Here is a 26899-nt window from a genome sequence, read left to right as displayed (position 1 = left end):
TGGGTCAGGGACTCAGTCAACCTCCAAGCAAGATGGAATGCTCCCTTCCAACACTCCGCCAACATGTGCCTTTCTGAACGTCTCCTCTATAGCACCTTTGAGTGAAGTACTCCCAGTACTGAGTTACACTGGAGTTCTCCTGCCAGATGTTCCCAAGAACTCTACTTTTACGGCAGACAGCTGTAGCCTGCTTCGGGGCTCCTTACTCCTAAGTCCCGGCTCACTAGCCAAGTTGCTGTTGTGCCCCCAAGTCTTAGATGGGCGTAGTGCATTTACAGCCCACTACTACACCGGTGTCTGCTGCAGAACCATTAGTGTCCATACAACCTCGGGGATCGGGCCCCGGCCTTGCGCTTAGAACTTCTAGGCAGGGTACTTCCTCTAACCCACGTCCTCTGTTCCCTTTCACTCCTACGTTCCGTACTATTTTTTCCTTCTTATGGAAGATCAGGTTTCTGCTCAATGTCTTTCTCCTTTCCTTTCCCGTGCCAGCAGACCAAGGTCACTGAGGCAGCTGCAGCACCTCCTTCCTCCATCCCTCTCCCAGGGATCTTCACTCCTCTCCGATTCACTACTGACTGACCTACTGAAATCCTAAACTTCCCACTCTTATGTATTCTAACTCCACCCGCCTCCCAGCACGTTTAGTATTCCAAGCAGGGAGCCACCAAAGGTGCTCTGCTACACTCCAAGCAGGGAGCCGCAATGTGGCTTTACTGAACTACTGTGTTGTGTGGGATTCGAGTGTTCGAGCGTGGTTAGGAGCCACCAACTTACCTGGACGGAGGGGCACCACACCTCAGGAGGAGGTGCAGAACCTCTGTGGCAACTGAACCCTCAGGGGCGCCACCCCCCGTTAAACAGCACATCCGCGGGCTGCAAGTCAAACAGAGTTAACAATACAGGAACATACAAAATTTTGTAATGCTGAATAAACATGTATTATACTAAACTTCCCAATGTGGGAGGCATGGTTTCTTGAATGTTACAAACAAGTTAACTAACTATCCAAATTCAAAGTTATGCTACCTAATTTAAAGTGCTATGGAGGCAACTCAATATCAATTCACATTTTCTAGCAACACATTTGCTTTCTGTTACTTTTCACCTTCTCTTACTTGCTTCTCTAAGTGACAACCGTGGGTGCCTGGTTCATCACCTGTAACTTCAATTCTTTATTCAAATTCACAATATCTTTATTCACAAAACTGTAAAATACTCACTATTTCTTTTTCAATATAACCCTATAAAATCTGTCAATAATACTTTCATTATATCACTTCCTCATTTCTATTCAAAGAATAACATTAAGCATTATCAATAAGTGCAATTGTAGACACGGGTCCGGCCACCATGTTTGGAAAGGTCCTTATGATGAGGTAATCATTTTTCAAGGAAAAGGGTCCTATGTAAAACCAAGAGAGAGCACCTAAAGAGGGGCAAACTATGTACAAACTAGAGTTCTGGATCACTCAGAGTTCATGATCTCCACAGTTCAATATGGAGGCTGCCAATACAACTGGGCAACACTGGAAAAACAAAACTAGAACATGATAGCCAAAAATAGAAAACTGGTACAAAAAATAGGAAACAAAGGCACAATGGTGCAAATACCCTCCTGGGTAATGAGAGTTAAATAAAGGAAGCATCTTGACTAGTTGTTGTCCCCTCCTGGGATTTCTGGACTGGAACTGCTTCCAGGGGTGAAACTTTGGGTGTCTTTGTCTTGTTGCTGGTTGCTTGCCAAACGCATGTACTCTGCCTCCCAAAGGGTAAGATAGGGACCAGTCGGGGTAATGGAAAGGGCCATGGAAATATCAACTGCCTGCGGGGACGGCGTATCCGCTACCACCGATGGCACTTCTGCTGCTGTCGGTGACTCAGCCGGCGCTGTCGCTGGTTCCTCGGAATCCAAATCTTCGGTGTCCATCGAGACCTGAGCTAGCAGCATCGCAGTCTGGGGTCGCCGGCGGAGGTCAATTGGTCCATTCCTATTAGTTGGTTCCACTCCTAAGACTAGGGTCATGTCGGGGGCGGTAATCATACCTTGCGCTCCCAGGTGAGGTTCCGTTCCCGGTGTGGGTACATGGTGGTGAACGGTGGTGGCCGTGACTCCCGGAGTGGCCGGCAGGGCAGACCGCAATTGGACCCGGGCCAAGGCAGGGTTGGTTCCTGCCAAAGCCATCGATAGGGGCCAGCGTGGTCGCGCCGGGTCCAGATGGGGACGTGGTCCCGGTCCTCCATTCTGCTCCGGAACCCTCATATACCTCCTCCGGGCAGGCCTCATCCAGTGACAGTATCTATTTTGAGGTGGTGATGGGCGCTGCAGAGGGTGTCTCAGCGGTCGTATCCTCCGCAGGGGCGGCTTGGGGGCGAGTGGCTTCTCCTCCCCCCGTTCTTCTGACTTTTCTCTTTCCATCATGGCGTTCTTCTTCCTGTCTCGGCTCTTTTCCCGCCACTGGCTTCCGCTCCTCCTTCTGGGGGCGGCGTCTTCTTCCAACTCCTCCATACCAAGCCAGTAAACGAACCCATCAGGGGGTGGACCATGTCGCCGTTGCATAGTAATTCAGGCAGGAGACCCAGGACAGTTCGCTGTCTTTTCTTAGGACCTCCCATGTTGTCACTCCCTTCTTCACCATGCCAGCGGCCATTTTTAATGTACATTTTAGTCTATTAAATTGGGTCTTCTGCACATCTTCAAAAACTTTAAGTCTTAGGCACACAGAACCTGATGCCATCGGTCTCGTCATCCTGTTCGTGACGCCAAGTTTGGGTCACCTTCCCAGGGCTGTGGGGTACTCGGTACTGGGCCAGTATCAGCGGGATGTGTCACAGCAGCGGGGACCCAGTCCGTGGCCCTGGGCGCCCAAGTAATGGGGGAATGTAATGGTTTGAATGAATAGTTCGTGACGCCACCTGTGGTGCTCGGCAAGTGAGGTGTTACATTATATTATATGAAGGACTATGGAGAGTGCATTAAATTTTATGGAGGACCATGGGGGGTGCATTATACTGTATGGAGGACTATGGGAAGTGCATTCTATTGCATGGAGGACCATGGGAGTACATTATACAGTATGGAGGACCACGGGGACTGTATTATATTGCATGGAGGACCATGAAGATGCATTATACTGTATGGAGGACCATGGGGAGTGCATTATATTCTATGAAGGACCATGGGGGTGCATTATACTGTATGGAGGACAATGGAGGGTGCATTATACTGCATGGAGGACAATGGGAGATGCATTATACTGTATGGAGGTATCATACTGTGTGTCACGGGGTCCTTCTCCGATACCACACAATCAACAGAGCGAGGGAAGGGTGAACAATCCCAATACCTTTATTACAGGCAAAATTAGAAGGTCCATAAACAATCCACCACACTGAGGATACAATAGTCCCGAACAAGAATGTAGTCCAGTAACATGATAAAATGTCCAGGTGTCACGTGCCCCGTCCTGAGTGACACGGCCAGCAGGCCGGTAACTAATTCAACAGGACACGGCACGTGTAATTGTCCAGTGCGACGCGGGCCGCAGGCCCGCAGGGGATAGGGAAACATTTACAACGGTGGCCCTGCGATAGGGAACGGAGGATGTGGAGACCTCCTGCACTCCCCTGAGTCAGTGTCCCTAACACTCCTAACGTTCCCTATACAGGCTCCTCACCTGTCGCCGATCAGGATACCTGTCACCCTAGCACACCCTACACCTATTCCTTACTAGGGAGCTGGGTGGTGCAGGCACTGGCCCCACCGCTGTACTAACACCAACATGAGGAAAAGGGACAAACAGGGAAACACTTAGCTTTGCTCTGATGCACTTGCTCCAGGCAACAGAGTCCAACACCTGAGTGCATCTTCCTCCCACCGTGTCCAACACCTGGGTGCAGCTGTCCAGTAACGGAGTCCATAACCTGAGTGCAGCTTTCCGGCAATGTAGCCCAGCACCTGAGTGCAGCTTCCAGCAAAAGAGTCCAGCAACTGAGTGCAGCTCTACACCATAGCTGCCACTCCACCAAGCTTTGCAAGAATTGTTCACTGACACCATAGCTGCTACTCCAGGACTCTGAGCTGTCCTGGACTCTGCTCTGCTCCTTCCTTCACCCAGCATGGTTGGAAAAGACCAACAATATCACCAACGAGAGTGAGCACAACTGACACACCTTTATTGAGTAAACGCACCTGTTAATGATTCCCATACAATTACACTAACCACCACCGGGGGCAAAACTATCTCTAAAAACACTAGTGCAATGACCATACTGGCCACCGGGGCAAAACTATCTCTACAGTTGTGGCCAAAAGTATTGACACCCCTGCAATTCTGTCAGATAATACTCAGTTTCTTCCTGAAAATGACTGCAAACACAAATTCTTTGGTATTATCTTCATTTAATTTGAAGAAACACAAAAGAGAATGAAGCAAAAAGCAAAACATTGATCATTTCACACAAAACTCCAAAAATGGGCCAGACAAAAGTATTGGCACCCTCAGCCTAATACTTGGTTGCACAACCTTTAGCCAAAATAACTGCAACCAACCGCTTCCGGTAACCATCAATGAGTTTCTTACAATGCTCTGCTGGAATTTTAGACCATTCTTCTTTGGCAAACTGCTCCAGGTACCTGATATTAGAAGGGTGACTTCTCCAAACTGCCATTTTTAGATCTCTCCACAGGTGTTCTATGGGATTCAGGTCTGGACTCATTGCTGGCCACCTTAGACGTCTCCAGTGCTTTCTCTCAAACCATTTTCTAGTGCTTTTTGAAGTGTGTTTTGGGTCATTGTCCTGCTGGAAGACTCATGACCTCTGAGGGAGACCCAGCTTTCTCACACTGGGCCCTACATTATGCTGCAAAATTTGTTGGTAGTCTTCAGACTTCATAATGCCATGCACACGGTCAAGCAGTCCAGTGCCAGAGGCAGCAAAGCAACCCCAAAACATCAGGGAACCTCCGCCATGTTTGACTGTAGGGACCGTGTTCTTTTCTTTGAATGCCTCTTTTTTTCTCCTGTAAACTCTATGTTGATGCCTTTGCCCAAAAAGCTCTACTTTTGTCTCATCTGACCAGAGAACATTCTTCCAAAACGTTTTAGGCCTGTTTCACACTTCCGTTTTTTCAAATCCGTCAAAATCCGTCGTTTTCCGTAAAAAAACGGATCCGCCATTTTTTGCAGGATCCGTTTTTTTTGTCCCATAGACTTCCATTACGGTTACCGCGGATCCGTTGGCATCCGTTTCCGTCAAAAAAACGGAAACGGATCCGTTTGGCGGACACAAAAACGGAAGTGTGAAACAGGCCTTAGGCTTTTTCAGGTAAGTTTTGGCAAACTCCAGCCTGGCTTTTTTATGTCTCGGGGTAAGAAGTGGGGTCTTCCTGGGTCTTCTACCATACAGTCCCTTTTCATTCAGACGCCGACGGATAGTACGGGTTGATACTGTTGTATCCTCGGACTGCAGGGCAGCTTGAACTTGTTTGGATGTTAGTCGAGGTTCTTTATCCAACATCCGCACAATCTTGCGTTGAAATCTCTTGTCAATTTTTCTTTTCCGTCCACATCTAGGGAGGTTAGCCACAGTGCCATGGGCTTTAAACTTCTTGACGACACTGCACACGGTAGACACAGGAACATTCAGGTCTTTGGAGATGGACTTGCAGCCTTGAGATTGCTCATGCTTCCTCACAATTTGGTTTCTCAAGTCCTCAGACAGTTCTTTGGTTTTCTTTCTTTTCTCCATGCTCAATGTGGTACACACAAGGACACAGGACAGAGGTTGAGCCAACTTTAATCCATGTCAACTGGCTGCAAGTGTGATTAAGTTATTGCCAACACCTGTTAGGTGCCACAGGTAAGTTACAGGTGCTGTTAATTACACAAATTAGAGAAGCATCACATGATTTTTTGAACAGCGCCAATACTTTTGTCCACCCTCTTTTTTATGTTTGGTGTGGAATTATATCCAATTTGACTTTAGGACAATTCTTTTTGTGTTTTTTTTCATTTAAGACAAATTAAATGAAGATAATAATACCAAAGAATGTGTTTGCAATCATTTTCAGGAAAAAAAAATGAGTATTATCTGACAGAATTGCAGGGGTGTCAATACTTTTGGCCACAACTGTAAGCACACCAGTGCAATGACCATACTGGCCACTGGGGGAAAAACTCTCTCTAAGCACAAAGCTTAGAGAGAGGAAAAAAAAAAGTTATCAGAGTTCTTATCTAACATGATCCCACATGGATCATGACACCAGGGAGATGAGTCCAAAACTCTAAGCACCAGAGGATAAAATGGGTCCTTCTCTCTGAAGTGCATTCTTTACACAATCCACTCCACACAGGAACTGACTTGACCAGCTCCTGTCCTCCCCACCCCCTTCCTTGTGTCCAGGGGTAGTCAAACAGGTTGGGGTGGTTTCCAGGCCTCCCAGAGAACAAAGGAGCCTTGGGGATTAAAGAACTACAGGGGGTCATCAAGAGACAGATACAGTCCGACTATAGACATACAAGAAAAACACTATGAAAATAAGTGAAATAGAAATATACACAAAATGATATCCACATAGCATATCACACCATCACACTGTGTTTGGGGGGCACTTTTGTTGGCATCATACTTTATTAGGGCAATGAAAGAGGAATCTAGGACTTCAGCAGGAGGAAAATTACTATGTAAAGGCTGGAAAGCGGTGAAATATGATCTTTTGTGACCCTGGCAATTATTTACTTTTTTGTGGGCAGGTGTGGAGACCAGATCCCATTGGAGCTAATTTAGCGCATAGTATGGACATATGCTTAAGCAGAGGGCATTTTTATAACAGTCTTATTTTTAAGGGCACTGTGTCAGGATGTACTGCAGAAGACCGGGGAAAAAGAAAGGCTGCAGAGACGAGCTGGGAATGCAAAAAGTCATTATGGTGTCTGGACAAGATGGAGACCAAAGGAAAGAGAACAAAGACAATCAGAAAATATGTAATCTGTAAGGTACCTGGGGATGTAAATGTTTATTTGTGATACTTTCTATGTCTGATCAGCACTGTATTTTCCAGAATGGGCCACAGTCTGATGATTTACTGGTAACAACTCCCAGTATTTGTTTATTATTAAGAACATGCTGGAAGTTGAAGGTTCATGCGATTCATGTATTAAAATTGGTTCTTTCATTCAAGTACTATTAGTGGTACTGGTTCTCTATTCATGTACTGATGGTGATCCTGGTGCCATATTCATGAACGATCAATGGCTCTAGTGTTCTATTTATATACGGATGATGATTTTGGTTTTGTATTCATGCACTGATATTTCTGGAGAATACATCCCCAGAGCCATCAAGTAGTATATGAACACAGGACCAGAACAACCATCACTACATGAATACGTCACCAGAACCACCATCAGCACAGGAGTACATTTTTTTTACTCATCTGGTGAGGTGCCCCTTTTTAGAATACTACTGTTATCTTTGTTTCATGTTGGGAGTTAATACAAGTCTGTGGTGCATATGTGAGCAGTCCTTTAAGCTACACCCAACAATTACTAGCTAAGACTAAGATGTATTGTTAGCTCCTAAATAATACTACCACACAGTGACAAAATCAAACTACAATACCTTAATAATGCTGCCATACAATGCCAAAATAATATAGATAAGCAATTCATTGTATCATTTATTATTTGACATCTGCACCAATAGAAAAAAAAAAACAAAAAAAACATCAAATCGCAGAATAGTCTCAAATCAAAGTCAAGTGTGACTTGCATTGAAACCTTTGGCAAGCGAGCAGCGTGTGACCTGCGACAGAAGATCCATTTGGAAACATTTAAGATACCATAGGAATTTATTAGATGTGATGTCGCAATGTGCTACATTACTACCATACAATGCCTAAATAATGCTGCCATATGTCTAAATAGCACTACCAAACAATGCCACAATAATGCTGCTGTAATAATACTACCACACAACGCCTAAATAACGGTTCACCCGAGTCAATGAGACAACTGTAGACTGAGCTTCCATTACATTAGAACTATAATAAAACCTGGAGACAAACAACAACCTCTGTATCACCGCAACACAAATCACAAAATAAACCATTCATGCTAAAATACAGCAACAATCCATCCTCAGGTTGTGTAGATTTGTTTCAGCTTGTCATCTTGTAAATGGCAAAAATCTTGCTGACTAGAAAGGACAAGTGCCGGACCCCGGGATGTGTCCCCCGCACTGATGTATTAAAATCTAATGGTCCTTTCAGCGTTATTTCCACTCACAGTAATTCCAGCACAAAGCTCAGTGACATCCCACAGCCACACGATAAATAAATCATCAGCTGTCGACAAGTGCAGAAAAAATTCACAGAAAGAATTAAGACCGTAAAAGAGACTCACCTCATAGCAAAGGAAGATACCGCCAGGACAGTATATAAGAAATTATACGAGTTATATTCTTGTACATAGGGGCATAATTATAGTATATTCTTGTATTTACAGGCAGTATTATAGTAGTTATATTCTTGTACATAGGGGGCAGTATTATAGTAGTTATATTCTTATACATAGGAGCAGTATTATGGTAGTTATATTCTTGTGCATAGGGGCAGTATTATTGTATATTCTTGTACATAGGGGGCAGTATTATAGTAATTATATTCTTGTGCATAGGGGCAGTATTATAGTAGTTATATTCTTGTGCATAGGGGCAGTATTATAGTAGTTATATTCTTGTGCATAGGGGCAGTATTATAGTAGTTATATTCTTGTACATAGGGGCAGTATTAGTTATATTCTTGTACATAGGGGCAGTATTATAGTAGTTATATTCTTGTGCATAGGGGCAGTATTATAGTAGTTATATTCTTGTGCATAGGGGCAGTATTATAGTAGTTATATTCTTGTACATAGGAGCAGTATTATAGTATTATATTCTTGTACATAGGGGCAGTATTATAGTTATATTCTTGTACATAGGAGCAGTATTATAGTAGTTATATTCTTGTACATAGGGGGCAGTATTATAGTAGTTATATTCTTGTATATAGGAGTAGTATTATAGTAGTTATATTCTTGTACATAGGGGCAGTATTATAGTAGTTATATTCTTGTACATAGGGGCAGTATTATAGTAGTTATATTCTTGTGCATAGGGGCAGTATTATAGTAGTTATATTCTTGTACATAGGGGCAGTATTATAGTAGTTATATTCTTGTACATAGGGGCAGTATTATAGTATATTCTTGTACATAGGGGCAGTATTATAGTAGTTATATTCTTGTGCATAGGGGCAGTATTATAGTAGTTATATTCTTGTACATAGGAGCAGTATTATAGTATTATATTCTTGTACATAGGGGCAGTATTATAGTTATATTCTTGTACATAGGAGCAGTATTATAGTAGTTATATTCTTGTACATAGGGGCAGTATTATAGTAGTTATATTCTTGTACATAGGAGCAGTATTATAGTATTATATTCTTGTACATAGGGGCAGTATTATAGTTATATTCTTGTACATAGGAGCAGTATTATAGTAGTTATATTCTTGTACATAGGGGGCAGTATTATAGTAGTTATATTCTTGTATATAGGAGTAGTATTATAGTAGTTATATTCTTGTACATAGGGGCAGTGTTATAGTAGCTATATTCTTGTACATAGGGGCAGTATTATAGTTATATTCTTGTACATAGGGGCAGTATTATAGTTATATTCTTGTACATAGGGGCAGTATTATAGTAGTTATATTCTTGTACATAGGAGCAGTATTATAGTTATATTCTTGTACATAGGAGCAGTATTATAGTTATATTCTTGTACATAGAGGGGAGTATTATAGTAGTTATATTCTTGTACATAGAGGGCAGTATTATAGTAGTTATATTCTTGTACATAGGGGCAGTATTATATTAGTTATATTCTTGTACATAGGCGCAGTATTATAGTAGTTATATTCTTGTACATAGGGGCAGTATTATAGTAGTTATATTCTTGTACATAGAGGCAGTATTATAGTAGTTATATTCTTGTACATTGGAGGCAGTATTATAGCAGTTATATTCTTATACATAGGGGCAGTATTATAGTTATATTCTTGTACATAGGGGCAGTATTATAGTAGCTATATTCTTGTACATAGGAGCAGTATTATAGTAGTTATATTCTTGTACAGAGGGGGCAGTATTATAGTAGTTATATTCTTGTACATAGGAGCAGTATTATAGTAGTTATATTCTTGTACATTGGAGGCAGTATTATAGCAGTTATATTCTTATACATAGGGGCAGTATTATAGTAGCTATATTCTTGTACATAGGGGCCGTATTATAGTAGTTATATTCTTGTACATAGGGGCAGTATTATAGTAGTTATATTCTTGTGCATAGGGAGCAGTATTATAGTAGTTACATTCTTGTACATAGAAGCAGTATTATAGTTTTTCCCTATATTCTACCTTTATAGATCCATCTATCAGGCTGAACATGATTGTATAAGCAGCAGACATCTGCCATACATCACGCAATTTGTGTAGTTGGGTAGAATCCATTATCCGCGGTTATATTAATGTGAGATTGATGTTACGACGTCTCCCACAATCCTCTTTGTCACATCGTTAGTGATGATTACTGGAGCTGACAGATTGGCGCTGCGCAGTATTACAGCCCACATACCCGCACATTGAAAGCTCGTTCTTGAGGTTAATTCAGTTCTCAGCTGTTCGAAAGTGAAATGTCTTAATGTCATCGGTCGGCGCCTTTTTGCTGCCATTTAAAGATCACGGACAAAGATTATCCTGCGAACTGCAAACAAATTAGCCGCGATCCAATTAAAAGGCCAGCGATCATCACAGGGTATTAAATCAGATAATAACATAAGAGCATTGTGGGGGGATTAGGGAAACGACAGACGCCTCTCCTCGGTGTACACATGTAACAGGATGGAGTTTGTCACTTGGCACGGGTGTTAATAGAATAACTTGTTTTTTTGTGATTTTACATAATGTCACGTTTTCCAACCAGCATCAACAACGCAGCTCGAAGCGTTAAATATCACATTCAGCTCTGCTACATCTGTGTAATCTGCAGCCAGAAGCTCGTTAGCATCTTGTCCTTGTGTCCTCTTAACCCCAAACCATTGGCAGCACTCTGGGACATGTGCTGCTCCGTGTCTACAGCTTCATGATTAAAGGAATCTTTCCGGATTACAGAAACGTAGCTGCTTTCTTTGAAACGCTGCAATACCGGGCAGTACCTGGGGAGAGGGGTGGCGCTGTATTTTGGAAGATTACTTTTCACAGACAACCCCTTATCAGAAATGAGGAGCAGAACCAGTGACGTCATCTCCTGACCATTACGCCTCCTGAGCTTGGACTGTACGGGCAGAAAGTCAACACCCGATTCTTCCAAACCCAGACCCCTCTGTCCGATGGCGGAGCAGGATCCCAATAGCAGCAGCTTTACAGCTGACACTTGACACTGAGCTGCCCCGCTTTTACTGGAAAGATAGACTCCTGTAAGCACTAGTGATGGTCGAGCAGTGGAAAGCTTCAGCGCTCTGTACTCGAATCGAGCGGGTCGCACGCACGGATGTGCAGCCAACCCCACCCTGACCTTACCTGTGGGGGGGGGGGGGGGTCGGCTCAGCGACACCTCGTCTGAAGATGTAGCCACTCGGATTTATATGGAAATTTCTGAATTGATTTCATTTCAGTGCGATTTCTACACCAGATGAATAATGTACTAACAAGGCACCGACGCACAAACACATCAATAGGTAATGAATCCCATTACAGGGAGAGCGCCCCGGGGGAGCAGAACTGCCGATCGAGTCCCTAAGTGAGCGCTCGCTGTCCTGTAATCATTGCAAAAAGAAGCGTACTATTCCCGATTACTCCAAGTGTGAGCGAGATAACGGAGCAAGGAACGAGAGCGCCACCTGGTGGGTAAGTGCTAGGTAACATCAGGCTTAAAGGACAACTCCACCTGAAGTCTGACTGTTCAGGATTTAGCACAATGGCCCTTGGGTCGCAAGCTTTAGAAGGTTAAGCTGCAATACGTGGAGATTTCTCGTGAGGTCTTTGCATTGTGACGCTGCTTGGGTGGAAGGGGGGCAGCTCCGATTTTACTACTAGGGGGAAACACTGAGCGGTTGTGTACATCCTCATTCTTACAGCCTAATTCTATGCTAAAGTGAGAGGTGCTAAAACATCACAAAGGGCGGACAAGACAGGAAAAAGCAGCCATGTTTACCTACTCCTAAATCCAGAAACAACTTGAAAGGTGGATCAGATAGGAATCCCGGGAAAACTGCAGGGGCCTGAAAAGCCGAGCCTTAAACCCATCGGGATCCGATACGGGGCCCCGCACACAGCAGGAGAGGGGCCCCGCACACAGCAGGAGAGGGGCCCCGCACACAGCAGGAGAGGGGCCCCGCACACAGCAGGAGAGGGGACCCGCACACAGCAGGAGAGGGGACCCGCACACAGCAGGAGAGGGGACCCGCACACAGCAGGAGAGGGGACCCGCACACAGCAGGAGAGGGGACCCGCACACAGCAGGAGAGGAGCCCCGCACACAGCAGGAGAGGAGCCCCGCACACAGCAGGAGAGGAGCCCCGCACACAGCAGGAGAGGAGCCCCGCACACAGCAGGAGAGGGGCCCCGCACACAGCAGGAGAGGGGCCCCGCACACAGCAGGAGAGGGGCCCCGCACACAGCAGGAGAGGGGCCGTTACAGCTGTATCCATTGTAAAGAAGCCGCTGTGCAGATAATGGCCAGGACAGGAAAAGCTCATCTACACCAGATACAGTGTAACAAACCCTCCGCTGTGACGTCACACACGAGCCGGAGCCATCAACCACTTCCACAGAAGAGATCCCACGCGTCTCACCCTGTCTGTGGATATCTCGCTCATCCGCCTCTCTCCTGTGTGGTCTCACTCACCATGTGCACTGCTCATCAGCTCAATTGTATTGCTTGACACACCCTAGTACCTGCAAATCCTCCCTCTACACACCTCTGCCCCCCCACCTTCAACCACAGACGCCTCTGCCCCCCAACCTCCTCCCTCAACGCACCCCTCCATCACTTTCTTCCTTTAAGCACTACCCACCCCCATTTACTTAATCTGCACGAATCCACCTACCTACCTCTGCGCTGCAGCCCTCCATTTTCCTCATGTCTTGCCAACCCTCTCCATCCACGGGCTTCATATTCCCCCTGCTCCCTCTTGAGGCGCCCCCCCCCCGCGCCTCCTCTCCCTCTGGACGTGCGCCGCGCCCCCCCCCCCGGCGCCTCCTCTCCCTCTGGACGTGCGCCGCGCCCCCCCCCCCCGGCGCCTCCTCTCCCTCTGCACGCTGGCCGCCCCCCCCTCCTCTCCCTCTGCACGCCGGCCGCCCCGCCTCCTCTCCCTCTGCACGCCGGCTGCCCCCCCCCCCCTGCACGCCGGCCGCCCCCCCCTCCCCCAGCGCCTCTTCTCCCTCCGGCGCACGCCGCCCCCCCCCCCTCCCCCAGCGCCTCTTCTCCCTCCGGCGCACGCCGCCCCCCCCTCCCCCAGCGCCTCCTCTCCCTCCGGCGCACGCCGCCCCCCCCTCCCCCAGCACCTCCTCTCCCTCCGGCGCACGCCGCCCCCCCCTCCCCCAGCACCTCCTCCCTATACAGGTCTTCCCAGGTTCTTGGCTTTCCGCTGGCGACCACTGACGGCACAGAGCAGTGAGCATTGTACACAGTTTAATGACAGAGAGTGGGAATGCGGTGCCGGTCAGGGAGCGACCCCCCAGGAGCAGCGGACGTCACCCGTTCCCTTAAGTGTCAATTAGATAAAACGCATATTAACAGTATAAAGTGGCTGCGCTCCCGTCACTCTTCTGTCGTCTCCTTCTTTCCAGTCTCCTGTCCTTCGAACAATGGATATTTATTCTCCACCTCCGTCCAAGTGAGGAAACCGTTGGCCAAATCTCGGACGATCACCGGGAGTTCAGAAATCTGGAATAAGATGGAGAACAATGATAAAATCACCAGAATCCTAATAATTAGTCGCTCTTGGGGGGGTGCTGTGCCCCCCTCCGCGCCCGCAGTGCGTTCTTGGGCAGGTGGAGTTTTGGATGCACATTTGTCTTAGTTAAAGCCCTTTACCTCGGCCCTGATCTGTCGCATGGTGTCGCGGTCTCGGAGCGTGGCCGTGTGTGGACTGCGGTTCACTGTGTCAAAGTCTATTGTGATACCGAAGGCAACACCAATTTCATCCGTCCGGGCGTAGCGCCTCCCGATGGATCCAGATGAGTCGTCCACTTTGTGTGACACCCCATTTCTGGTTAAAGCTTCGGCTGCAGAAAAGGAAAAAATATTAACATTGCAGATCATACATCCAGAGCTGCATTCACAATTCTGCTTGCTTCCCGATCAGAGGCCGAGCAGGACGGGACGTCTGCTGTGAGACATTTTAGCATTACAGCGGGGACCTCAAAGATATTTAAAAAACAAAAAACAAGACATTGCATCATTACGTCCAACATTTACAAGCAATGCACAGCGCTGCAATCCTGTAACCTGTGCAGGAAGGACGACCCCCCTCAATAATCCGACTGGTCACATGCACTGTATAATTTTGGACACAAGACTGATCTTCCCCCTTTCAGCAGTTTTCACAGATCCCCATCCTAAACCATGCAGTGATCGGGGTATGCCCAGAGTCGCTACAGGTTGAAGACCACCATCTGCTCTCCAGAAGGAAATCTAAGAGTATACATGCTGCATAAAAGAAAACTTAAATTACAAGTTATTCTATAAAAAAAAAAAAAAAATCATCAATCTGATATGGAGCATTTTTCAAATATACTTGGTCTGGTTTTGATGTACTGTTTTGTTAAAAACTGAGAAAAAACTTCCAAGAAAAACCTAAATATTCCCATTTCCACCACAAGAGGGCGATGAGCGTCTGCAGCTTCTACTCATATCGCCCTCTAGTGGTGACAACTGCCTGCAACGCACATGCAGGAGAATCGGAGAAACATGCACTGATTGCCCCCTAGTGGTGACTTTAACAACAGATACTTACACAATTCTTTGACGAAAGGCATGAACTCCTGATTTTGGCTTAGCGGCAGCACCGAGCACTTGTACGGGGCTACAATGGGTGGAAAACTAAAATACTAAAAATCAAGAGGGGGGGGGGGGGGGGGGAATAATATTCGATTACTGACTGTAGTGATAGAAGATCAAAAGTCGCCATGATAATTGCCTGGATATCCAAAAGGTTATCATAAAAGAAAGTGATATTAAAAAAAAAAAAAAAAAAAAAAAAAGTGAGCAAAAAAAGAACGTGAGCAAAAAAAGAACGTGAGCAAAAAAAGAACGTGAGCAAAAAAAGAACGTGAGCAAAAAAAGAACGTGAGCAAAAAAAGAACGTGAGCAAAAAAAGAACGTGAGCAAAAAAAGAACGTGAGCAAAAAAAGAACGTGAGCAAAAAAAGAACGTGAGCAAAAAAAGAACGTGAGCAAAAAAAAGAACGTGAGCAAAAAAAAGAACGTGAGCAAAAAATGAACGTGAGCAAAGCAAAAGGTAGCAAAAAAAGTGATACAAAAAAAAGTGATCAAAAGAACGTGATCAAAAAAAGAACGTGATCAAAAGCCGGATTACTTACCGGTAATGCTCTTTTAATGAGTCCACGACAGCACCCACTGGAGGTATCGGATCCGCCCATTTGGAACAGGAAACCCTACAGGAAAGATAAAAGGGGCCCGCCTTTCCTCCTCAGTTTTACGTTTCAGAGTACCAGAAGGACCGCCAAGGATTAGGCAATGTTCTCTTATTTTAACATCTTTCTTATCCATTATTTGGTTAATATACTTTAACTATTGATATCTTTAGGGGGGGGAAGTGAGCGGGTGCTGTCGTGGACTCATTAAAAGAGCATTACCGGTAAGTAATCCGGCTTTTTACTCTTCGCCACGACAGCACCCACTGGAGAGATTCCAGAGACCATCACCTGGGTGGGACCACCGTGCCAAGGACAGTCCTGCCAAAGCTTAAGTCAGAGGTTGATGAAAGATCAAGTCTGTAGTGCTTATAGAAGGTAGAAGGGGATGACCAAACTGCCGCCTTACATATAGTTTCAATCGGAACATCTCCCTTTTCCGCCCAAGAGGTTGCCATTGCCCTGGTGGAATGCGCCCTGATGTTCCCTGGAGGATCTTCGTTTTTTGCGTAGTAGGCTAAACGAATGGCCTCTCTGATCCACCGGGAAATGGTGCTCTTCGTGACTCCATACCCCTTCTTACAGCCCTGAAATGAAACAAATAGGGCCCTACTCTGCCTCCAACTGTTGGACCTCTCAATACATTTTAGGACAGTTCTTTTGACGTCCAGAGTATGGAACTTCTGCTCTTCCGGAGTAGAGGGATTTTTATAGAAGGTTGGGAGGAGTATCTCCTGAGATCTATGGTATTTTGTTGCCACTTTTGGCAGGTAGGCAGGGTCTGGTTTTAATACCAATCTGTCTTGGTATTCTTGGAAAAAAGGTGGATCTATTGACAAGGCCTGGATATCACCCACTCTTCTAGCTGAGGTCAGTGCTACCAAGAGGGCCATTTTAAGTGCTAAGTATTTGAAGGGTATTGTGTCGATCGGCTCAAAGGGGTCTACCGTTAGGGCGTCTAAGACCAGATTTAGATCCCATGTAGGGACGGAGGGTATGTGGATTGGAGCTATTCGTTCACATGCTGTAATAAAACGAGTTATCCACTTGTTGCCTGCTATATTATGGCCATATAGTGCTCCTAATGCCGATATTTGTACTCTCAGTGTATTTACTGCTAAGCCTAAGTCTTTCCCCTTCTGCAGAAATTCCAAGATTGGGATTATCGGAGCTTCTGCTGTATGAGGTACTGTATGGAATTGAAGAAATTTTTTCCATATTCTAGTGTAAATTTGGGTTGTGGACCGTTTTCTACTTTGTAGTAGTGTAGTAATTAAGGACTACGAGAATCCTCTTGTCCTCAATAACTGCCTCTCAAATTCCACGCCGTCAAGTGCAAGCTGAGCACTTGAGGGTGGAAAAAGGGGCCTTGGGATAGTAGATTGGCAGTCGGAAGGATCCAAGGATCTGTTATTGACATAATCTGCAGCCACGAAAACCACGGTCTTTTTGGCCAGAACGGTGCTATTAAGATTATTCTTGCTTTGTCGTCTCTGATCTTCCGAATTACTTGAGGTAGGAGGATCAATGGAGGGAACGCATACGCTAGGTTGAAATTCCATGGAGCTAGAAAGGCGTCCAGTATGTTTGGGTGATCTGACGGAGATAGGGAGGCAAATGTTTTTATCTGCCTGTTCTCCCTTGTGGCGAAAAGATCCACCTCGGGTTGTCCCCATGCGGCTACTATGTCCCTGAAGACCTTCCGATTGAGGCACCACTCTCCTTGTCGTAGAGTGTGACGGCTTAGGAAGTCTGCCTTTTGATTGCTCTCGCCTCTGATATGAAGGGCCGAGAGGGACAAAAAATAGTTTTCTGCTAAGTTTAAAATTCTTGCCACTGAAGACATCAGAGTCTCTGATCGAGTTCCTCCTTGTCTGTTTATATAGGCCACGGTGGTGGTGTTGTCCGATAGGATCCTGACATGCTTCTGTTGGAGCTGCGGAAGGAAGTTGTATAGAGCATAGAACACTGCAGTTAGTTCTTTTAAATTAGATGAGTAATCACATTCCTCTTTACTCCACCTTCCCTGATAAAATCCATTCTCCATGTGGGCTCCCCAGCCCTGGGGACTGGCATCGGTGGTTACGATACAGGATGGAACTATAACCCATGGAACTCCTGAACATAAATGGTCATCGTCTAACCACCACTCTAGGGAAGTCAAGACTTCTTGTGACAGGGTTATTTTGCTCTGTAAATGACCACTATGTCGCTTATCCTCCTGGAGGATCTGGTGTTGTAGCGTACGGACATGGTACTGGGCCCACCGGACTGCTGGGGTGCAAGAATTTAGTGATCCTAATAGTGACATTGCTCCTCTTAAGGATACACGTGGTTTATCTATAGCTGCTTGTATTTTTTGTTTTGTGAGGGTGATTTTTACCTGGGGTAGTAGACATCTCTGGGTCAAGGAATCTAGTTGAAATCCTAGAAATGTCTGGAGAGATTGCGGATCGAGTCTGGACTTTTGGATATTGATGATCCAGCCAAGGCTCTGAAAAGAGGAGATTGCGTCAGTCACGCGTTCAGTACATTGTTTGACTGAATTCCCAATTATTAGGAAGTCGTCTAGATATGGCACAATTAGTGTGTCCTTTTGGCGAAGGTAGGCCATCACTTCTGCCATCACCTTGGTAAATATTCTTGGTGCCGTGGAAAGCCCGAAGGGCATGGCCGCGTATTGGAAATGACGAATCCTGCCCTCGACTTACACTGCGACTCTTAGGTATTTCTGGAATCTGTTGTGTATAGGGAGAGGATAATAAGCATCTTTTAAATCAATCCCTGCCATTACGCAATTTGGGAAAAGAAGCTTTATAGTGGATCTAATTGATTCCATTTTGAACTTATAATTTTTTATAAATGAATTTAGCTTCTTTAAATTAATAATGGTTCTAAACGTACCGTCTGGTTTAGACACCAAAAACAGGGGAGAGTAAAAGCCTCTACCCTGTTGTTCCTCAGGGACGTCAACTAAAACTTTTTTAGCTAGCAGGACTCGAATCTCGTCTTCGAGAGCCTTTTGCTGAAGTGAGGAATTAAGGCGAGTTATAACAAAGAACTCATAGGGGATCCGAAGGAATTCAATCTTTATTCCTTCCTTGATTATGTTCAAAATCCATGGGTTTAACGTAATTTGTTCCCACTTGGTAAAAAAATTTTTTAATCTACCCCCAACTGGTGGGTCTAAACTTTTAATTTTTATCTCTCCTATATGTTGGCCCTCTGAAGATGGTACCCTTCTGCTTTTCGTCTTTCGTGGCCCATCTATTCGTTCTGTCCGATTGTCTTCTTCTCCCGAATGGCCGTCTCAAAGGTTTTCCTATAAAACGGAATGGGAGAATCACTGAAGGCCTTTTTCCTTTCTTTTGCCTTGGCGAGAATTTCGTCTAAGGCTTTTCTGAAGAGGAACTCACCCTCGCATGGGGTTGCACTAATTTTGGATTTTGACTGTGCATCCCCTTTCCAGCTCTTTATCCACAGCGCGCGTCTGGCGTTATTCACCAGGGCTGCCGACCTTGCTGACAGTCTTAGGGTGTCCGCTGAAGCGTCTGCCATAAAGGCAGCTGCCCCTCTTATCAACGGGATGGCTGCACGCAGTTTCTCCCTTGACACTCTTTGCTCAATCTGCTGGTCTAATTGATCTAGCCATACCAGCATTGACCTAGCAGTACATGTGCTGGCTATTGCGGGTTTGAATACCCCGGTGGTGGATTCCCAGGACCTTTTGAGCGAAGATTCAGCCTTTCGGTCCAATGGGTCTGCTAACAATCCTGCGTCCTCGACCGGGATCGAGGTTTGTTTGGAAGTGGAGGATATGACAGCGTCCACCTTTGGTATTTTAGTCCATTTTAATAGATCTTCATCAGTGAACGGGTACTTCCGTTTTGAAGCGGATGGGAGAAAACCCCTCTGGTCGTGTTTTTCCCACTCCCTTTTGATGAGATCTTTAATTGCCGGTATCACTGGAAATGATCTCCTCTTTTTTTCTGCCAATCCCGCAAACATAATGTCCTGCGCGGTCTGGGCTCCCCTTTCCTCTTCACATCCCATAGTATTTCTAACCGCTTTTACCAGGTTATCTACGCTGTCCAGTGGAAAACATGCGCGTCCTTCCACCTCCGAGGATGATGATGAGGACGTGGATGCGGAGCCTGAGTTTAACTCCTGTTCTTCCTCTGACTCTGAACTAACAATGACCTGTTTTCTATGACTGGACTCTGCGGGAGTGCTGGCGCGGTTGATGGCTTGTATTTCCTCCCTAATTATGGCTCGGATATCCTTAGAAGATATCGTCGACCCCTGCCTGGTCTCTTTCATGCATTGTTTGCAGAGTTTTTTGGGGTAGGAGTCAGGGAGAGGTTCTGAACATAATGCGCATTCTTTATGTTTTGTTTTTCCTTTTTTCTTTGACTGAAGTGGGAGGTCAAAGGTAAAGAGAGGGGGGAGGGGAGGGGAGGAGAGGAGGTTAGCTTAATAGGTAGAGCATATACTTCGCACACTCACCCAGTGAAGCTTAATACCGGTTCGGATGGCTGAGACGGTTTGGATCGGGTTTCTGCTGCCTCGCTCCTGCGGGCAGTCTCTGTCCTGGCGCTGCGGTCCCTGGTGGAGTTGCCCCCAGCTGAATCCCCTGCTGGGGTCTGCGACTCTGCGGGGGACGACATGGTTCCAACGTTGCAGCGCTGTTTTATCTATACCCCCGGAAGTCGCCCTGTCACAGGGCGCATGCGCCGCGTCATCGCCATCTTACCCCGGAAGTTCAACCATTACTTCCGGGGTATAGGAGCGTCGGGCGCCGGCCTGCTCCCGCGCCACCGCTACTGACACGCGCGGCTCGCGCGCTCATGGCCTCACCATCCACGCTATACCCCCACCGATGGGGGGGGGGGGGATCCCCCGGATGCCAGACCGGCCCGCTCCCTGGTAAGACCGGGCGGCCCTCCCCGGACCCGGCCATTACCACTATGCCACCAGACGAGGGGGGAGCCGTCAAACGGAGTCTCCCCCGACGCTGCTTCCGGACCGCAGCCCCTGCCGTTCCCGAAGAGACCGCACAGGCGGATGCATGGCCCAGGTAAGATCCTGCAGGATCCTGCTCCATTTGGAACAGGAAACCAAAACTGAGGAGGAAAGGCGGACCGCCCCTTTTATCTTTCCTGTAGGGTTTCCTGTTCCAAATGGGCGGATCCGATACCTCCAGTGGGTGCTGTCGTGGCGAAGAGTAAAAAAGAAGGTGATTAAAACAAAAGGTAGCAAAAAAACTGATAAAAAAAAAAGAAAGTTAGCAAAAAAAAAAAAAAAAGAAAGTTAGCAAAATCAAAAGGTAGGAAAAGAAACCCAGGGTTAAGCGCGAATGGCTACAGCCCCGTGTGTCGGGTCCTTACCGTCCTTTGCTCGTCCCCTTGTCGGATCTGGAATGTGTGCTCGAAAACGGTGTACATGATCCTCCCCAGACCAAACGAGGGCTCAATTACATTTGGTACAATTTCCTCCACTGAAAAGAACACAATATATATTATATTAAGGGAGCATTAACGAAGCTGCACAAGACGCAACCGCATGCGTGGGATGCTAATGAGAGGGGTCAGAGGCAATCGCCGACCTCCTCTTCTCGTAATCTAGCACTCAATGCCAGGAGCCCTGGGACCCCCGGGGGCCACGAGGACGGCCAGGGACCGTCTGTGTGAGGAGAGCGGTGACAACTGTACACTCGTCTTATTATTGACGCCGGCACTTAAAGGGGGTTTCCTTACTAAATACAGGAGAAATGCTAAAATGAGGGGTCCGAATGCTGGGACACCCAGTGACATGGACCGATTGCATCGCTGCAGATTCTTGATACCTACTACCTTTCTTGCACATGTTTGGTGAAAGCTTTTTCTTTTTATTAAAACTCATGTATTTTGGGCTATACATTTTTGCAGTGTGATATCCACTAGAAATTTTGGCTTTTACAGACTTTTCTGTCTATGACTGCAAAAGCATAAAAAGAGTTAACAGAGGATCAATCAGCGAGCTCTAATTGAGCAGTTTTTAATGCTTTTATCAAAAGTGATGAGCACACGAGGAGCTGAAAAACAAAACGCTGATCTGGAGGAAGGTCATGGGCAGAGTTACAGGTTGGGAACAGGAGGGCGGCCCGGCAGCACAGTGGGGGGTCTGTTACCCTACCATGTATCGTCTTCTGAAACTTCTTCACGCTGACCATGTCTTTTGTCAGCTGAAACGTCTTCCCTTCTGTTTCAATTGCGAATTCCCTGAAAAAAAACAATTAATAAAGTCACGGCACGAAGAAAGCGACAATCTGACTCAGCCGGTGACAGACCCCTAATCTGGCAACTATCCCCTAATCCAGCATCTGGTAGTCCGGAAGCCGAAATCGCCTCACACCAGAATACGGAGGTCCTACGTGTCGCCCCCTCCACCGCCAGAGCCGGAAGCACTCACCCTTTTTCTTCCAGAAGCTTCTCCATTTCGGAGACGTAACAGGCGTCACAGATGGCGAGGTATTCCATGGCGAGCTTGGCGTCCTTCTTGTACGTCTTACCAATCGCTCCTTTATTGGCCTCGAACTGGACGACGTTTATGGTTTTGTGCAACGGAGTTAAGAAAATTGACAAAAGGCAGCGAAAAGAATCGAAGAAAAACTGCAGGAGCAAAAGTGACTCCAGGAAGGCAAAAATGATGATGGTACAGCGCCACCAGCAGGAAAGACGTGGCAGTAATACAATGCAGTCACTGTGAACATACATTACTGATCCTGAGTTACATCGTGTATTATACTCCAGAGCTGCACTCACTATTCTGCTGGTGCAGTCACTGTGTACATACATTACATTACTGATCCTGAGTTACATCCTGTATTATACCCCAGAGCTGCACTCACTATTCTGCTGGTGCAGTCACTGTGTACATACATTACTGATCCTGAGTTACATCCTGTATTATACTCCAGAGCTGCACTCACTGTTCTACTGGTGCAGTCACTGTGTACATACATTACAATACTGATCCTGAGTTACATCCTGTATTATACTCCAGAGCTGCACTCACTATTCTGCTGGTGCAGTCACTGTGTACATACATTACTGATCCTGAGTTACATCCTGTATTATACTCCAGAGCTGCACTCACTATTCTGCTGGTGCAGTCACTGTGTACATACATTACATTACTGATCCAGAGTTACATCCTGTATTATACTCCAGAGCTGCACTCACTATTCTGCTGGTGCAGTCACTGTGTACATACATTACATTACTGATCCTGAGTTACATCCTGTATTATACTCCAGAGCTGCACTCACTATTCTGCTGGTGCAGTCACTGTGAACATACATTACTGATCCGGAGTTACCTCCTGTATTACACTCCAGAGCTGCACTCACAATTCTGCTGGTGTAGTCACTGTGTACATACATTACATTACTGATCCTGAGTTACATCCTGTATTATACTCCAGAGCTGCACTCACTATTCTGCTGGTGCAGTCACTGTGAACATACATTACTGATCCTGAGTTACATCGTGTATTATACCCCAGAGCTGCACTCACTATTCTGCTGGTGCAGTCACGGAGTACATACATTACATTACTGATCCTGAGTTACCTCCTGTATTATACTCCAGAGCTGCACTCACTATTCTGCTGGTGCAGTCACTGTGAACATACATTACATTACTGATCCTGAGTTACATCCTGTATTATACTCCAGAGCTGCACTCACTATTCTGCTGGTGCAGTCACTGTGAACATACATTACTGATCCTAAGTTACATCGTGTGTTATACCCCAGAGCTGCACTCACTATTCTGCTGGTGCAGTCACTGTGAACATACATTACTGATCCTGAGTTACATCGTGTGTTATACCCCAGAGCTGCACTCACTATTCTGCTGGTGCAGTCACTGTGAACATACATTACTGATCCTGAGTTACATCGTGTATTATACTCCAGAGCTGCACTCACTGTTCTGCTGGTGCAGTCACTGTGTACATACATTACTGATCCTGAGTTACATCCTGTATTATACCCCAGAGCTGCACTCACTATTCTACTGGTGCAGTCACTGTGTACATACATTACTGATCCTCAGTTACATCCTGTATTATACTCCAGAGCTGCACTCACTATTCTACTGGTGCAGTCACTGTGTACATACATTACATTACTGATCCTGAGTTACATCTTGTATTATACTCCAGAGCTGCACTCACTGTTCTGCTGGTGCAGTCACTGTGTACATACATTACTGATCCTGAGTTACATCCTGTATTATACCCCAGAGCTGCACTCACTATTCTACTGGTGCAGTCACTGTGTACATACATTACTGATCCTCAGTTACATCCTGTATTATACTCCAGAGCTGCACTCACTGTTCTGCTGGTGCAGTCACTGTGTACATACATTACATTACTGATCCTGAGTTACATCCTGTATTATACCCCAGAGCTGCACTCACTATTCTGCTGGTGCAGTCACTGTGTACATACATTACATTACTGATCCTGAGTTACATCTTGTATTATACCCCAGAGCTGCACTCACTATTCTGCTGGTGCAGTCACTGTGTACATACATTACATTACTGATCCTGAGTTACATCGTGTATTATACTCCAGAGCTGCACTCACTGTTCTGCTGGTGCAGTCACTGTGTACATACATTACATTACTGATCCGGAGTTACATCCTCTACTATACCCCAGAGCTGCACTCACTATTCTGCTGGTGCAGTCACTGAGTACATACATTACATTACTGATCCCGAGTTACATCCTGTATTATACTCCAGAGCTGCACTCACTATTCTGCTGGTGCAGTCACTGTGTACATACATTACATTACTGATCCTGAGTTACCTCCTGTATTATACTCCAGAACTGCACTCACTATTCTGCTGGTGCAGTCACTGTGTACATACATTACTGATCCTGAGTTACATCGTGTATTATACTCCAGAGCTGCACTCACTGTTCTGCTGGTGCAGTCACTGTGTACATACATTACTGATCCTGAGTTACATCCTCTACTATACCCCAGAGCTGCACTCACTATTCTGCTGGTGCAGTCACTGTGTACATACATTACTGATCCTTAGTTACATCCTGTATTATACCCCAGAGCTGCACTCACTATTCTGCTGGTGCAGTCACTGAGTACATACATTACTGATCCTGAGTTACCTCCTGTATTATACTCCAGAGCTGCACTCACTATTCTGCTGGTGCAGTCACTGTGAACATACATTACATTACTGATCCTGAGTTACATCCTGTATTATACTCCAGAGCTGCACTCACTATTCTGCTGGTGCAGTCACTGTGAACATACATTACTGATCCTGAGTTACATCGTGTGTTATACCCCAGAGCTGCACTCACTATTCTGCTGGTGCAGTCACTGTGAACATACATTACTGATCCTGAGTTACATCGTGTATTATACTCCAGAGCTGCACTCACTGTTCTGCTGGTGCAGTCACTGTGTACATACATTACTGATCCTGAGTTACATCCTGTATTATACCCCAGAGCTGCACTCACTATTCTACTGGTGCAGTCACTGTGTACATACATTATTGATCCTCAGTTACATCCTGTATTATACTCCAGAGCTGCACTCACTATTCTACTGGTGCAGTCACTGTGTACATACATTACATTACTGATCCTGAGTTACATCCTGTATTATACCCCAGAGCTGCACTCACTATTCTGCTGGTGCAGTCACTGTGTACATACATTACTGATCCTGAGTTACATCTTGTATTATACCCCAGAGCTGCACTCACTATTCTACTGGTGCAGTCACTGTGTACATACATTACTGATCCTCAGTTACATCCTGTATTATACTCCAGAGCTGCACTCACTGTTCTGCTGGTGCAGTCACTGTGTACATACATTACATTACTGATCCTGAGTTACATCCTGTATTATACCCCAGAGCTGCACTCACTATTCTGCTGGTGCAGTCACTGTGTACATACATTACATTACTGATCCTGAGTTACATCTTGTATTATACTCCAGAGCTGCACTCACTATTCTGCTGGTGCAGTCACTGTGTACATACATTACATTACTGATCCTGAGTTACATCGTGTATTATACTCCAGAGCTGCACTCACTGTTCTGCTGGTGCTGTCACTGTGTACATACATTACATTACTGATCCGGAGTTACATCCTCTACTATACCCCAGAGCTGCACTCACTATTCTGCTGGTGCAGTCACTGAGTACATACATTACTGATCCTGAGTTACCTCCTGTATTATACTCCAGAACTGCACTCACTATTCTGCTGGTGCAGTCACTGTGTACATACATTACTGATCCTGAGTTACATCGTGTATTATACTCCAGAGCTGCACTCACTGTTCTGCTGGTGCAGTCACTGTGTACATACATTACTGATCCTGAGTTACATCCTCTACTATACCCCAGAGCTGCACTCACTATTCTGCTGGTGCAGTCACTGTGTACATTCATTACTGATCCTGAGTTACCTCCTGTATTATACCCCAGAGCTGCACTCACTATTCTGCTGGTGCAGTCACTGTGTACATACATTACTGATCCTGAGTTACATCGTGTATTATACTCCAGAGCTGCACTCACTGTTCTGCTGGTGCAGTCACTGTGTACATACATTACTGATCCTGAGTTACATCCTCTACTATACCCCAGAGCTGCACTCACTATTCTGCTGGTGCAGTCACTGTGAACATACATTACTGATCCGGAGTTACCTCCTGTATTACACTCCAGAGCTGCACTCACTATTCTGCTGGTGTAGTCACTGTGTACATACATTACTGATCCTTAGTTACATCCTGTATTATACCCCAGAGCTGCACTCACTATTCTGCTGGTGCAGTCACTGAGTACATACATTACTGATCCTGAGTTACCTCCTGTATTATACTCCAGAGCTGCACTCACTATTCTGCTGGTGCAGTCACTGTGAACATACATTACATTACTGATCCTGAGTTACATCCTGTATTATACTCCAGAGCTGCACTCACTATTCTGCTGGTGCAGTCACTGTGAACATACATTACTGATCCTGAGTTACATCGTGTGTTATACCCCAGAGCTGCACTCACTATTCTGCTGGTGCAGTCACTGTGAACATACATTACTGATCCTGAGTTACATCGTGTATTATACTCCAGAGC

General features: G+C 45.8%; 1 protein-coding gene across 1 annotated transcript in view; it reads right to left on the bottom strand.

Annotated features, from left to right (window-relative positions):
- Nucleotides 1–13724: 13724 nt before the first annotated feature.
- GARS1 (glycyl-tRNA synthetase 1) overlaps nt 13725–26899 on the bottom strand; it is a 30552-nt gene continuing 17377 nt past the window's right edge. The window contains exons 12-17 of the mRNA XM_073582166.1: nt 22158–22298; nt 21882–21967; nt 21095–21204; nt 15069–15162; nt 14147–14337; nt 13725–13996 (exon numbers count right to left, since the gene is read on the bottom strand). Of these exons, the coding sequence (XP_073438267.1) occupies nt 13871–13996; nt 14147–14337; nt 15069–15162; nt 21095–21204; nt 21882–21967; nt 22158–22298 (748 nt within the window). The 3' untranslated portion in view covers nt 13725–13870. The remainder of the gene's footprint in view (nt 13997–14146; nt 14338–15068; nt 15163–21094; nt 21205–21881; nt 21968–22157; nt 22299–26899) is intronic.

Source organism: Dendrobates tinctorius, unplaced genomic scaffold (assembly GCF_039654945.1).
Source record: "Dendrobates tinctorius isolate UK_male_01 unplaced genomic scaffold, ASM3965494v1 ptg000070l, whole genome shotgun sequence".
Lineage (NCBI taxonomy): Eukaryota > Metazoa > Chordata > Amphibia > Anura > Dendrobatidae > Dendrobates > Dendrobates tinctorius.
Note: the sequence above shows the minus strand (reverse complement) of the source record. Positions and strands in the feature narration are given on the sequence as shown.